This window comes from Leptidea sinapis, chromosome 10 (genome assembly GCF_905404315.1).
Source record: "Leptidea sinapis chromosome 10, ilLepSina1.1, whole genome shotgun sequence".
Taxonomy (NCBI): domain Eukaryota; kingdom Metazoa; phylum Arthropoda; class Insecta; order Lepidoptera; family Pieridae; genus Leptidea; species Leptidea sinapis.
Window position 1 is genome coordinate 14655306 of NC_066274.1, and position 15722 is coordinate 14671027.

Consider the following 15722-nt stretch of genomic DNA (forward strand, 5'->3'; position numbering starts at 1 on the left):
TGAAAATAATTATCGATCCCGCGGGATCCCGCATTTAGTAACTAATATTATCTAATCTAAGCGATTTTTAGTAGAGCGATGTGGTCTCTACCTACACCTTTTATGTTTGTGTACTTATTCGAACGTAAATATAATATAATTAAATAATAAATAACTTTTTTGTAAATTGTAATGTTATTATGAGATGAAGTTACTTAGAGATCAAATCAAATTAATGTAAGACAAGAAAAGAGTGGATTTAAAAAATCACACATCACCAACATGTGACTGAAAATGTTTACCTAGAAAATATATGTTTGTTCAGGGTTTCATCCGCCAAACTACTCCTTCAACTTTTCTGTAATCCCACAAATACCGCGGGATCCCGCACTCGTATTATCGCATTACGGACTTGAAAATGACGCGGATGTCACCGAGATCTCGCACTACCGAGATTGAAAGCCCTACTGTGCACTGACTGAAAGATTCTCACAAAGCGATACTAGATGGCGCATCCTCAAAACGTCAATAAACGTGATCTAAATTAACAATACAACAAATAACTTGATTAAACTGTCAACAGATTGCACTTTATTTTGTTTTTTGGAAAATCTGTAATTTCAAAATATTTGTAATATAACGGCAGTAACAGCAACAATTATCTTTATAATTAGCGTTTATTTCATTAAAATTAATAGAGAACTACAGATGTTATGTCGTTACGACCGAAAAAATACATTTCAGAAATAATAACTATACATTTATCATAATTAATTGCACCCCACATACTTTTTTTATGTAAATAGTGGAAGTATATCAGGACAGTGGCGAAATAAATCTTTATTATATTATCTCCAAATCTTTCGAGCCTTCTTTAGTGTTTATTCCGCCAATACTCATCTTTGAAAAATTGGACACGTGTTTCGCCTCTACACGAGGCATCTTCAGGAGATGTTGACTCGCCAAACTCTACGAGCCTTATATTATATATTATGGACGATTCAACAAGATTGCATAATATCAGTGAATAATAAAATTATTGAAAGTAGGTCTGACGTGCTATACAATACAAATGATTTGAGTTTTCTTTAGTGTTAATTCCACCAATATTTGTCTTTAAACAATTCGACACGTGTTTTGCCTCTACACGAGGCATCCTCAGGACGTGTTGTCTCGCCAAAATCTGGCACGAGACTCAGTACTATCGTCCATATACTATTTCCACAATAGACAGATAATATAAGTCTCGTGCCAGATTTTGGCGAGACAACACGTCCTGAGGATGCCTCGTGTAGAGGCAAAAGACGTGTCGAATTGTTTAAAGACAAATATTGGTGGAATTAACACTAAAGAAAACTCAAATCATTTGTATAATTATGGATTTTCGCAAAGTAACGCCTACTTCAATAAATTTGCGCTATACAATGTTCTACGTTGATAAGCTTTCAATAATTTTAGTAACCGCTTTTCATAATTTAGCATGTACGTTTATTCTGCTTATATTACGTACTAATTCATTTATTTTTGCCTTCATAATTATAATACAAATACTATGAGGATAGTACCTTACATTATAACTAATGTGTTCAATTGTCATTTATAAAACAATTCGTAGAAATAATATAATTTTCTATTCATTTATATAGTGCAGTATTTAAAATTTGAACTAACCTTTGAATTACATTGAATTTATTAGAATACTAGCTGACCCAACAAACGTTGTATTGCCGTTATTAAAATCGCGATACAAAAGTAACTGTTGATCGTAGATGGGTGAAATTTTGAAGTTGTATGTATTTTTTAATGCTGATTCATAATCAAACAAATAAAAAAAAAATGGTGTGGACCACCCCTAACACTTAGGGGGATCAAAAATAGATGTTGTCCGATTCTCAGATCTAACCAATATGCACTCAAAATGTCATAAGAAACGGTCAAGCCGTTTCGAAGGAGTTTTACTACAAACACCGCGACATGAGAGTTTTATATATTAGATTTATGACATAATTATATATATTATCTCAAATGCAAGAAAAAGGGTGCCATATTTGAAGCACACGAAGCTTTGAGCTGTATTAGAGTTTATATCCACATCGAAATTATTAATTATTTTATTCACTTTATTACTAATATTTTGTCCAAAATAGTCCCTTGTTAAATTGATGTAGGTTTTGTTCTTCCGGGAATTATTATTAATATAGGAAGCGGAGTATATTTCGGTTACGTCCGTTAGTAGTTCCTTATCATCTTCATCGTCTGAACTCTCAGCTGAACCGAACTGGTTATCGGGACCTTCCATTGGAGTTGAAAAGTCATCACTTTTTGATGAAGGACTTGTGATTTTAATGAAATCACGGGTTATTCCTGCAACCAAGGCATATTATAATTAACTAAACAATAAAATATACGGGTCATCTCTCCTATAAGGCGGTAGAGTTGTTGCGCGTTATATAAAACTGGTGTTGTAACCAGAGTACTGTATAGCGCGTTTTTACGACCTCATAATTCGTAATAATAATAATAATTCACAATTCCTAACAAGTATTTCTAATTGTTTGCCTATTTTTACTATTTTATTAAAGTTTTATTAGTAACACATTTGACAAACGAGCAGTGGCCAATTGCAAAGGTACGTGAAGCTAATTATGATCTGTACAAATCATTATAAATTTCACATTACAGAAATATGTATGTGGGAATTCCCCGCGTTATATGGGGTAGTGCCCGTGTTATAAGGGCGTACATAAATCAAGCAATATGACGCTATAGTCTCTTATAAGGCTACCACATTATAGGGTGTCTAATTATTAAATACTAGCTCACCCGACAGGCGTTGCTCTGTTAAAAAAAAAGAATCAATTTACTATCTAAGCCTGGCGGTGTGCGAGCTGTCTCTCACGGTTAACGTACTGACAGTTATTTCATATAATTTTTAATTCTCTGCGTCTTTCTTTTTGTTAAATGCAAGAGCATGAACCTTATACGAAAAATTAGATAACATTTATAATAAGATGAATGAAATCGGTAAAGCCGTTATCAAGTTATAGCGTGACCAGGAAAAATAGGGGTTAATTTTGATATACGATTGTATACATAATTAATAAACATATATATGTATATAGAATATAGATATAAAGAAAAGCTCATTATAATATTGTACTTTAACGTAATTTATAAATTTTTAATTGTACATCTATTTTTTTTCTCATTTATACGTTTTAATTCAAATATTTTTATTCATAAAAGGATCCAAAATTATTTATTGAACGTCAAAAACTACCACCCATTTGAAATAGACTGCCCCAGACCTGAGAAGAACGGGCGCAAGAAACTCGGCGGGCTTTTTTTAAACATGGATTACAACGTAATATTAATAAAAAATAATAATTACAGAGCCTGAGGGTATTCACTGATTTCCCAGTCCGCGGTAAGGATTAAGGAAATCATTTATGTTCTAATATCATTTACCACACAAACATCTTTTAACAATTGTTTTTGTACATTTTCTAGGATCTTGTTGTGAAAGCATATTAATCGCCCCACAAAAGCCTTACTAACTCGACTTAGTTATAATAAGTTAATGTGCCTATGTACATACTATATATATAACGTTATCAAGAATATATTGAGAGGCAGCAGTTCAGATGTTTATTCTTAAATTTTGCTCTGAATGATTCTTTATAGACCGGAACACCGTTTTAGCATCACTTTATCTACGTGTAAATAGAATAAGAGAATCCCTAATCTTACCATATAGACGAATAGTGCCGTCGACTTCGCCTAGAGAGTTCTTCGCAATACATCTGTATCCTCCGAGGTCTGCTGTCGACAGCCGTCTCACAGTAAGAGTCATTCGACTCTCGAAGGAACTGAGCACTGTGTTGACAACTTCATACTTGCTGGAAGATATCACCATCTCATCTAAGTGTAGAGATAAAAATATTTTAGTAAAATCAAAGAAATTATAATACTTCCAAAGTTAGTATGACTATATTAGTAAAAATTAGGTTTATATAGCTTACAAGACACATACACACGAGTTGGTATATAGATAGTAAGTTTATGAAGTATAGGTACTTCTCAATTTTGTCGAGGAATCACTGACCCCGAAGATACAGTTTTAACTAGTTTCGGGGTCAGAGGTCAACCTCTTTTAATATCACTGCAAAACCGTTTTTCAATGTTCAATGTATTGTTACAAGTAGCGATAAAAAGATGTTAATAATTGGTATTATGTAATAAATATTGTATATTTAGTAATTTAAGTTATTTGCAGTGAGTGTAAAAGAAAATGAAATAAAGTATTATTATTATTAATGAAAGTCCGGTATAAATAATGTAATACGAATTATAATGTCATTTATATTATAGGAACCTTTATATACACTTTCCTTTGAATTACAAACAGCACATTTTATTACACATACATTATATAATATACTAGCTTTTACCCGCGACTCCGTCCGCGTGGAATAGTTACTATGGGCAGCATTATTTATTTGTTAGGATGTCAGATGATGTCATTGTTGACAGTCTCTTTAATAGTATTTTCCTGCGAACTTTTTCATCCCCATGTAGGTGACAGTTTCAAAAATGCTCGAACAAATGATTATAAATTACTTTTTATCAAGTGCCTTAATACAAAGTTTCTTGTTTTATCTCCGAAAATAACGAATTCCCATGCAAGCTTTCATCCCTTATTTCAACCTGATTATTCCCTAATTTACAAAAAAATAGTAGCTTATGTCCTTTACCAAGGTCTAGTCTATTTTTGTACCAAACATAATCAAAATTGAATTCGGAGTTGGGTGTGAAAGCATGACGTTGTTTGTAATTATTAAACCCCTATTACACAGGTCGAAATTTTAAAAACGATAGACTAAATATTTATAAACATCTCATCAAGTACCCAAATACAAATTTTAAGGTGTCATCTTCGACAAACAAACAAACTTTCATCCCCTATTTCAAACCCTCCATATATTTTTTCACAATAAAACGTAGTCTCCTTTTCTAAGCTCAATTCTATCTCTGTACTAAATTTCATCAAAATCGGTTCGGTGGTTTAGGCATGAAAGCCTAACAAACAAACTTACATTCACGTTTAGTGTTAAAAATGTTTTATTTATAATAAAGTGTTTGCTTTAACTATATTTAAGTATATATACTTAAGTATAATAATGGTTTCGCTTACAACTCAACAGTAAAATAACGTAAAGAGAAAAACAGCAGAAGCCAATAATATGTAAATATATTTATACTATGTTCGACAAATACAAAAGAAAATGCTTAATATTTTTGATATTATCATGAAAATATTACTGAGAAAATAGCATCTACTTATAACTATCTAATATATAAAATTCTCGTGTCACGGTGTCACGGGACCGAACTCCTCCGAAACGGCTTGACCGATTCTCATGAAATTTTGAGTGCATATTGGGTAGGTCTGAGAATCGGACAACATCTATTTTTCATCCCCCTAAATGTTAAGGGTGGTCCACGGATTTTTTTTTAAATATTTTGACATTTTTTTTTAATTTGTTTGATTATGAGTCAGCATTAAAAAATACATACAACTTCAAATTTTCACTCATCTACGATCAAGAGTTACTTTTGTATCGCGATTTTAATATCGGCAATACAACATTTGCCGGGTCAGCTAGTATTTCTATATTATTATTAAGTAGTTGTTTGAGTTAAAACTCTGCAAACATTTATAGGTTTCGTTAAAACAATTCAGAGCGCTTAGTCGTCAGAACACAGCCTCAATGTTGGTCGCCAGAGCTTCGTAAGCTTCTACGTCCGTTGTCCGCAAATGATAAAGCGAACCTCCGTTTAGACGAATGCTGCTCATTTCAAATCGTTATTGTAAATCTTTGTACAACGCGTAGTGCATTTACTACTACAAAAGTGCTTCTGAACTATAATTAGGTCATTCGGTAGTTCATATTATTGTTTTTGTTATTCAGTTTTCATTTTCTGTAATATAATTTAACAATAACAATATGCCAGTATTACTCTAGTACATTATATAATTAAGAAGAGTTCGGGAATTAGTTAGCACTTTTATTCGAAATAATAGGATATGAAATCACTTCCCCAGGGCTAAAGCCCTTGAAAATGATAAAAAGGGTAAAAATAATCCTAAAATGAAATCCATTGCAAAAGGAGATTTTAACAAAAAATAAATATTTCAAATAAAAAAAAATACAGTGTGCTTGGGACATAAAAACGAAAGTTTTCACCAAATTTAGATTTAGATTTTTTTTAATCAAAAATAAAAAACAAAAAACTTGGTTTATGTGAAAAAAGTGGAAAGACAAAAATTGTAGATCTTTATATTACTTAAAACTTTGCTATATATAGATATATTATATAAAATATATATATCTTGCACCAATACATTATATATATAGTGTTTGCACCACATTTACACCACATATTGAACGCACGTCGTTGGCTATGCAGTTCTGTAGAGCATTTGAAAATATTGCAACCGTCATCATCTTCCTAAATGTTTAATTATTATAACATCTAAATAGAAATAATAACAATTAAATAAATAAAAATATTATATGAAACTAGCTGACCCAGCAAAGTTGTATTGCCGATATTAAAATCGCGATACAAAAGTAACTGTTGATCGTAGATGGGTGAAAATTTGAAGTTGTATGTATTAATGCTGACTCATAAGAAACAAATTTCAAAAAATTAAAATAAATAATTCGTGTGGGCCGGGCCACCCTTAACATCTAGGGGGATGAAAAATAGATGTTATCCGATTCTCAGACCTACCCAATAAGCTTTCAATAATTTTAGTAACCGCTTTTCATAATTTAGCATGTACGTTTATTCTGCTTATATTACGTACTAATTCATTTATTTTTGCCTTCATAATTATAATACAAATACTATGAGGATAGTACCTTACATTATAACTAATGTGTTCAATTGTCATTTATAAAACAATTCGTAGAAATAATATAATTTTCTATTCATTTATTTAGTGCAGTATTTAAAATTTGAACTAACCTTTGAATTACATTGAATTTATTAGAATACTAGCTGACCCAACAAACGTTGTATTGCCGATATTAAAATCGCGATACAAAAGTAACTGTTGATCGTAGATGGGTGAAAATTTGAAGTTGTATGTATTAATGCTGACTCATAATCAAACAAATTTCAAAAAATTAAAATAAATAATTCGTGTGGGCCGGGCCACCCTTAACATCTAGGGGGATGAAAAATAGATGTTATCCGATTCTCAGACCTACCCAATATGCACTCAAAATTTCATGAGAATCGGTCAAGGCGTTTCGGAGGAGTTCAAATTTTAACACCATGACACGACAATTTTATATATTAGATAATATAATTTTCTGTGAAACAAGAAAACCTATTACATTGAAAATCGTTTAACTTGTACGTGAATAGATGGAGCATTATAATTTTATCGCAAGCCGAAATCAGATGTCAAACTTGAAGGAAGCGATAAGAGCGCCGATGTTTTGTCTAATCTTAATTTCGATCGAAACTTCAGTTTGTTTACTCTCAAATGTTCGGCTTTACATTCGGCACAGATGGCCTTCGAACGAAATTACTTAACAAGGCCACACCCCGCGCCACTGGCTTCATTATAACAAGAAATTTCATCTCAATTAATGTCTAAAATAACACTGTAACACTCTTAATTACGCACGAGTGCTTAATTAACACTTACATGTCAGAGGCCCTAACATAGATTGATGACAAACGAAAATGACATCCGTGTTTCATTCGCTGCTGGATTTGAGTTTGGGTCGAGTTGGGAGTCGGGGAGTGGAACTGTGCTGAACGCCAGTCATTGTGTACGAGTTTGCGATAAAACAAAGGCTTGATCGACGGCTTACCACGCTCTATCGCAAACTTTCCACGCTAAAATATTTTAATAATTAGCTAATTGATCCTTTGATTAATTACTGGATCGTGTGACAGCTAAAATATTATAGTACGTAATTATTCTTATTATTTCAAAAGTAGTGTATACATTTTTATATTACAACATTTATTTATAAGATCAGTGGGCCTACCATGAACTCTTATTGCGATTCAATTGACAACCTAAAATGAACTGCTTTGCTATTTCGAACCACGACGTGATTAAAACTATCTGATTTAGGTTGACGTCAAATCACCTGATTAAGTCGCAATGATGTCAATTGATTGTCAAAAATTATATCAATTGAATTGCAAACTGATTTAGTTAGTTCACTCATTCCTACTTTTTTCCTTCTTTTCAAATTCGTATCGTGATTTTATAATTTTTGCTTTATTTTATAGAATTGTTTTCTTGGTGTCACGGAAGCAAAGACTGTGCATGTTGTGACACCTTAATTTGTTGTACATTCAACTCATTATTTGTTAATATTTGATATATTTTAAGCATATTAGAATGTAACAACTACTGGTTGTCCTATAAATAAATAAATAAATAAATACCATGAGGTAATATTTCAACCTAAACTGGATAGCTTATGCGTCAAAGTAAGCAATTCGAAAAAAGTTCCTACTTCCTTAGAGGAAAGTGAATCGTGTTGTTAATAACTTTTAAAAAATAATGAAAACATAAAAAAAAGGAAAATTTTATTGATGAAAGATGAGATGAGATAAATACCAAAAATGAAAATACTAAAGAAGAGGCAGTAAGGGCCCGGACTATAGCCTGTTCGCAAGAACGAATTAAAAAAAATGTACTCTGTGGTCATGTCAAATCAAACATCAATAGAGGTGTGTTCATAACTCGTTATTTTTACGAAAACACATAAGCAAACATTTAATTTGTAATTCAAAGAACTACATTCATTTATATTACTATTATTTAATAAGTACAAAAAAGGGCTTAATAGTTTATAATTTGACGCTATAAAGCGCAATATTAAAATGTATTGTTAATATTTCCTATGCAAAAAAAAAAAACGCTAAAATATTTATCATTTTAGTTTTCAAAACGCAACGCATATGGTTCGAGTAGGAGAGTCAAACTTATGCAACGAGTGTAGAGCGTCATCTCTTTCTCACACCGCGGACCACAGATAAATTTATTTCGTTCATTCTTAATAAGCGATCCAAGCGCCATTCAGTAAAAGGCACTTCATGGTGCATTTTAGTGATTCAGTTTAGGTACCTAAACTAAATTGCATCGGAATCGCATCGCTTATTAAAAGTTGATGGTAGGCCCTCTGGTCTAGATCACCGTCATACGTTGGATGAGGGCAGCGCATGGTCGATCGTCGTGTAGTACTTTGGGGGAGGCCTTTGTCCAGTAGTGGATGTCTTTTGGCTGATGATGATGATATAAAAATTGAATGTACTATATCTTTTTCTACATATTTAAGAAATGAATGTACTCAAGTTTAAGTGCAAATAAAAAATTTAAAGTTTCATACCTCGAATACAAATAAAAGGAAGCCTCATAAAATCAATTCTGAAATAAAGATCAATTGAGGGCCTGACCTTCAATAGACGCTGTTTCTTTTTATCTATATTCCTTTAATTTTTATAATATTTTTTTTAATAGTAAGCAAGTCTAAATGCTATTAAAATTTATTATCTTGATAAAAAAAATACCAAAATAGATATGATGTGAAGTTATCATTTCAAAATTAAAAAAATTATACATTGCGCATAAGTAAGTAATAGTGCGCAAAACCGTTAATAGCTTTTAGCGGTTTTGCGCACTTCCTGTTCTCTTTTACTTTGTATTGGGTTGAAACTTTGAGTTATTTTATTCTTAATATTTATATTTCATTTTCAGCCATAGAAACCAGGAGCCTATCTAAAGTAAAACTCTTAAAAAAAGTAAAATCCCATTACAAGTTCTCGCTTGAATTACATATACAAGTTTATTCATTTACCTAAAAAAAAATAGTTATTTTATTATAATAATAATTTAAAAAAATAATTGCCGCTTGAACGATGGTATAGTATAATTGAAGATATTAAGCTCCAAATATTCATGTGTGATTTTGAAAATAAACTCCTCTGGAAAAAATAAGTTTTTTGAAAAAATAATTGTTTCTCGCGATTACAGTTGGCACTCGTTTCTCTATAAAAAATCGATTAAATTCCAGACTATGTTCTAGGTATTTATTGATTACATAACTAATGTGCAAGTACCCTAAATATTTCTAGTAATATGACTACGATTATTTATGTTACAAAATATATCCTAAAAAGAAATCATAATATAAAAAACTGGACTGTATACAGTGCAGATCTCATAAAATACTAAATAATGAGTTAATTAAGCTTCCATAACTTCACATGTGTGAATATACAAATGGCACACAAATACATAGATATATTAACATACAGAGCGCGCAATGCGATGTTTAGTGTAATGTGGAACAGCGAGCTTCCACTTCCAGTAGGTGTGAACACTAGGCTCGAGGTAAGTATCGGCCATTCAAGTTGTTATGACTGTAACGAGCTGCCGAGTGTTTTGCAACTCTATAAACTGTGTCACGTAATGCTATAAGGGAAAATGATGCCATCTGAATGCTATGTAATCTGTTGTAATTTTTCTGTGTGTTATTTTTTTTTATTACAGGCATTGCGTAGTTCATCTTTAGGTCTCAGAGACACAGGCGAAGCACTGTGTGCGAAGTTGTTTCGCGGTCTCTATTAGTCGATAGTGTTGCATTATCACCATTGAATAAACAACTAGACTCATAATCCCACTCAAATATTGTTTGAAACAAAACTCTGCCTACGCGTCTGCTAGGCAGAGTTTTTAAAACTGTGCAAAGAACAGCCTATCCAAACTTAAAAATGATGTAGTGTCGTATTTCAGAAGAAGAAGTTTCTTATGGCACGATGCGGTCTTGGCGGATGGGGGCTAGGCCGAATATTTTTTTTTGTCACAACCCAGTCCCAGCGGCCCGCGGAGTAGTGGTGCAGTTAAATCACAAATTGCAATTGCAAAAGTCGGGTTGAAACATTGACATATTAACACATACTTATATATTTTTTTTAACCACATTCTTACAATTTTTTTTCTGAAACTTATCTCATTTGTAACTAATTCATTTTAGTATGGTATAATAGGTGTGTATAGTATTGTATAACTTATAAAGCTTGTAATTAGTTGTTAATTTGTATTACTTTTGTTTTGTGGTTTTTATCTTACCGTTGTTTACCTTTTAACTAAAAGTGTCGTATAAATTGTTGGAAACTTCACTGGTGAAAGTGTAAGTTTTAAGATTTGATAATATTTAAGTATCATAATACTGTTTGTTTTCTATACATGAATAAATAAATAAATAAATAAAATAAATAAATATATAAAATTGTATAAGGAAATACTTAAATGTATAGATAGATAGGTGTAAAGAAAAAAGTTCTAAATTAAAAATAATATAGAAAACATTTGTGAGTTTTTTTTTGTAGTGAAATCTTCTTTAGCGGCATTGGGCACTTTTCTTGGGATGGATATACAATGTTAAACGTGGCCAGATCGAGAATTCGTGAGGATGCAAGATTTATACTTGTAACTAATAATAGTTCAGCTATTTCATCTTAATAATCATACGGTCATTGGACCAGTGGTTGAATCATTGTGATTGCGAAGCTAAAATGTATGAAGCTAAATGCTCAGCCGTGAAGTATTTTTACAGTTTATTCATTTGATTTCTAAGCTTTGTCACTAGCGAAGAATTAGGGAACCCTAAGGCGATATTTATACTTGTATTTCTTTGTTACTTATTATTTTGTTTAATTATTTTGTTTCTTATTTCATCTACCATAAACCTATTGAGTCAGTTTTAGAGATTGGCAAAAACGATGCTGGTAATGAAGAGTCGTTGAAACAATGGATGAAAGTTGATTTTTCTGAGGGATAAACTTTTTGATGTAAAATAATTGCAATCGTTCTAAAGTGTTAAATATTTTATGTAAAATGAATTGTCATTTTTGTGTACGATAGCCCAATGAATGAGTATTGTATTCAACAACATACATTCTAGTACATTTATACTGATAAATAAAGCAATTCGTGCGAAATTATTCCCAAACCATTCCAAAATTTTCACAAATTCAAAACGTTAATGTTCAAGTTATCACTTCTGCCGGCACTCCCGGAGTGCAACCCGTATTTTATTTCTTTATATTATTTTGCTGATATTAATTATTTTATGAATGAAAAATTTACTTGCATCGTGGTTTCGTAAAACCATACAATTGCTTTCTTAATTGGTCTCAGACGCTATTAACTCATGAATTTCTAGTTATGAATTTCTTTGAATTTAAATAAGAAAAGATTACAAAAAGTTGATAGTTTTTGCCTAGACTGATAGGCGAAGATTCTTCCATTTGCCACCCTGATTTATCGTTCATCTGGGTAAGTTGGGGTACAGTGTATATCTCGATAATTATTTAAAGTTGTTTCTTATTTGTGTCACACAAAAATCAACCAGCGCAATGCTTCGATAGACAGACTGCTGACTGAAGCAGAATAGTTTTCAAGTTATTTAAATTATCCGGACTTACCCTATAACTGAAGTTATCATGATGCACCTTATATACTTGTCTGGTTTCTTCCACTAGCATCAAACTTAAGCTATTATATTTATAGCTTATCTTTGAATAAACGTATGATTTTGATTCATTTTAAACAATGAACTTTTTTACCTAATAATAATTTTTTATTAACCGACTTCAAAAAATGAAGAGGTTCTGCATTCGCCGGTATGTTTAATTTTGTTAACTTTGGACTGGGTGAACCGATTTTGATATTTTTTTTTTTTTTGAAAGCTGGTGCTTCCCGTGTGGACCCACTGTATATATAACAAAGAATCGTTAGTAGAATTAGATTGTGTAAAAATACGCAAATATTTTTCTACTTTTTAGTGCATAATCATTTATTATATCTATTGTTTTGGAATAGTGATTTTTAAGTCGGTTGTTTTTTTGTTATTTTTTTTTATATCGAAGTTACAGTAATAATTCAATAAGCATATCCAACCTTATTCATCTTTTTATTGATTATGGAAATAGTTTTGACTCTTTAAGTATCCTACTATTAGAATTATGAGAAATCTAGATACTTCTAGAACATCTTCAATCATAGCCCATAGCCGCTTGAATCACTCGTAAATCATGATTACTTTGTTAGAATCTTCGGGGCTTATATGATTGTTCGCTGACATAAGCTTCTTTACGAATTATACAAACTCAAAGTTGGAAAATCCCACAGAATCTAATTTCTTTCATCTTCATCGTCACACTGAATCGAGGTTCGTTAAAATAATGCGTCTCGCTTGACCGCGTTGACTTAACGAAACCCTTGAGAACTTTACACTCTTGTAAGCTATTACATTAAAGTGATCTCATCTAGTATTGTCACTAAAATATAGAGTTAAGAACAAATAGAGCGATTGATATTCTAGTAGTGTCACTTATTAATAGTTTTTAGATTATGATTCTATATAATATTATGATAAAAACGATATTTCTAATCATAACATTATAAAGATATAATATTTACTCATTTTTTAATTCTAATAACAATAATGAGAAGAATACTTTGAATAAAGTTTAATACAGCTCCCGAGAACGAAGTATATGTTTTATCAACTATTATTTTCTCAAAATTGATTCCTATACAATTCTTTTTGATGTTATTTTTAATATACTAGACACTACTACCGCTTCGGAAACACTCCGAGAGAAAAGAAGCGGTGCAAGAAACTCCCCAGCATTCTCTTTTTTTGCGCTCTTTTTAATGAAATATACAATATTGTACTGTCATTGCTATTGCTAATTAATAATCAAAATCTAGTCCCAAGATGTCCGATCTCATAGAGCTGTGGAGTGGTAATTACTAAAACAATTAAATTTATTTATAGATACTGCCTGAACAGTGGCCGGAACCTTATTATAAAAGTGTAAAGATTTACCCTTAAAGCTATTATGTATCTTATATCTACTAGAATTAAGAGTTACAAGCAATCCCTAATTTCTAGTGTATAATGTATAATAAGGAAAATCACTATTAAGAGCAAAAAGGTGACGATTTTTGTGAACATATATTAAATTTTCATTAATGTACTGACATTGAACAGTCATAATTAACTCACAGATTACTATTATCAATCTCTTTCTTATGCTAGAGGAGCACATACGAGCATATATTCATGTTATTGATATTGATTCTATAAAACTGCAGCCAGAAATTTATTCTGGAAAGTGACTGCTAGGAAATACGTTTGTAGAATGCCAGACAGCAACATGGTGCGGGTGCATTCCTCGTGATAAATGCGGCAGAAGATGCAGAGAAAACCCACATCTCTTCGCACCATACACCATTAGGTAAAAGTCCTAACTGTGGACGTCTAGGGACGGACTCTCGAGGAGTTCTTAGTCTAGTTCAATCCTGGTTCGTATTTTTATCCGTGTTGTCATTTGTGTCTAGGGGTAGGTCTCCGGATAGCCCATAGACTGAAGAATCTCAGCTTCAGAGCCGTTATTTCACGTCAGTTTCCATTATCCAATTCGTTCACTTAGGATGCAACATGACACTACAAATCAAAATTCATTTAACGGCCGTTTTCAATAACCTATCTATCTTTAACTTACTAGACGTAGACAAATCTATCCTTTTACGCTTACTTACGTTTCAATGACCTATTGACAGATGGCATTGGAATATAACAATATTATATAATAACTATGGATAGATAGGATCGTGTCAATAAACGGTGACAGCAATGTATCCGTAAGTTGAACTAAGGATAGAAAGGTTTTTGAAAACGGCCGTAAATGAATATTGCTCCACCCACACTTATAATTGTCAATTATATATAGATTTACTATTGTTATTGTTTATTTATAACAAAAACTGTAAGTATATTATGTGAAACAGCGCCTATTTCAATTTATGAATTATTATTTCTTTCATACATTCAACAAAACATATAAACTGAGTACAATTGAAAATTAACCCGTAAATTTTACGCTACAACTGTTGTGCTGAGAACTTTCTGGAACCGCCGTCGGCTATGCGAAGAAATATGAAGTAAAAGGCTTTAATCTGTAGTGCGGATTGTTACTAATATTTTTTTGTTCCCCTCACGAAGATACTAATCACTTGGTAAGAATTTATCGTTCATTCGTATAAAATTAAAATAAATATTAATCTAAATTGTGGATTTTTTATCTATAATTTGTTACTTGAATTTATGTTGGGATTCGAGTGCATTGATTCCAAAATGTTCATTGAATATCTCTTAAATTTATAAAATTATTCATTACTATTGTAACCCCCGCGCGTTAAGATGAGGATAGGCCGACATCTCATATATGTAATAGTAACATCATGCAGACATTAATAAGATAATCAGTCTTGATGCACAGCACAAGGTTTATCCAACATCTTTATAGATACATTTCCAAGATACTGCACGAGTTCCATTCGTACGTGTATGTTTTTTTTTAAGAAAGAGGAGAGCAAATGAGCATATGGGTCACCTGATATTAAGTGATCACCGCCGCCCACATTCTCTTGCAATACCAGAGGAATCACAGGAGCGTTACTGCATTTAAGGAAGGTGTACGCGCTTTTCTTGAAGGTACCCATGTCGTATCGTCCCAGAAACACCGCACAAGGAAGCTCATTCCAGCTTTGTTGTACGTGGAAGAAAGTTTGAAAACCGCACTGTGGAGGAACGCTGCAACATCCAAATGCTGGGGATGATCCTTAT

At 31.9% G+C, this 15722-nt stretch overlaps 1 protein-coding gene across 1 annotated transcript in view; it reads right to left on the reverse strand.

Annotated features, from left to right (window-relative positions):
* Positions 1 to 246: 246 nt before the first annotated feature.
* LOC126966650 (lachesin-like) overlaps positions 247 to 15722 on the reverse strand; it is a 52427-nt gene continuing 36951 nt past the window's right edge. The window contains exons 8-10 of the mRNA XM_050810811.1: positions 3730 to 3900; positions 2107 to 2343; positions 247 to 281 (exon numbers count right to left, since the gene is read on the reverse strand). Of these exons, the coding sequence (XP_050666768.1) occupies positions 247 to 281; positions 2107 to 2343; positions 3730 to 3900 (443 nt within the window). The remainder of the gene's footprint in view (positions 282 to 2106; positions 2344 to 3729; positions 3901 to 15722) is intronic.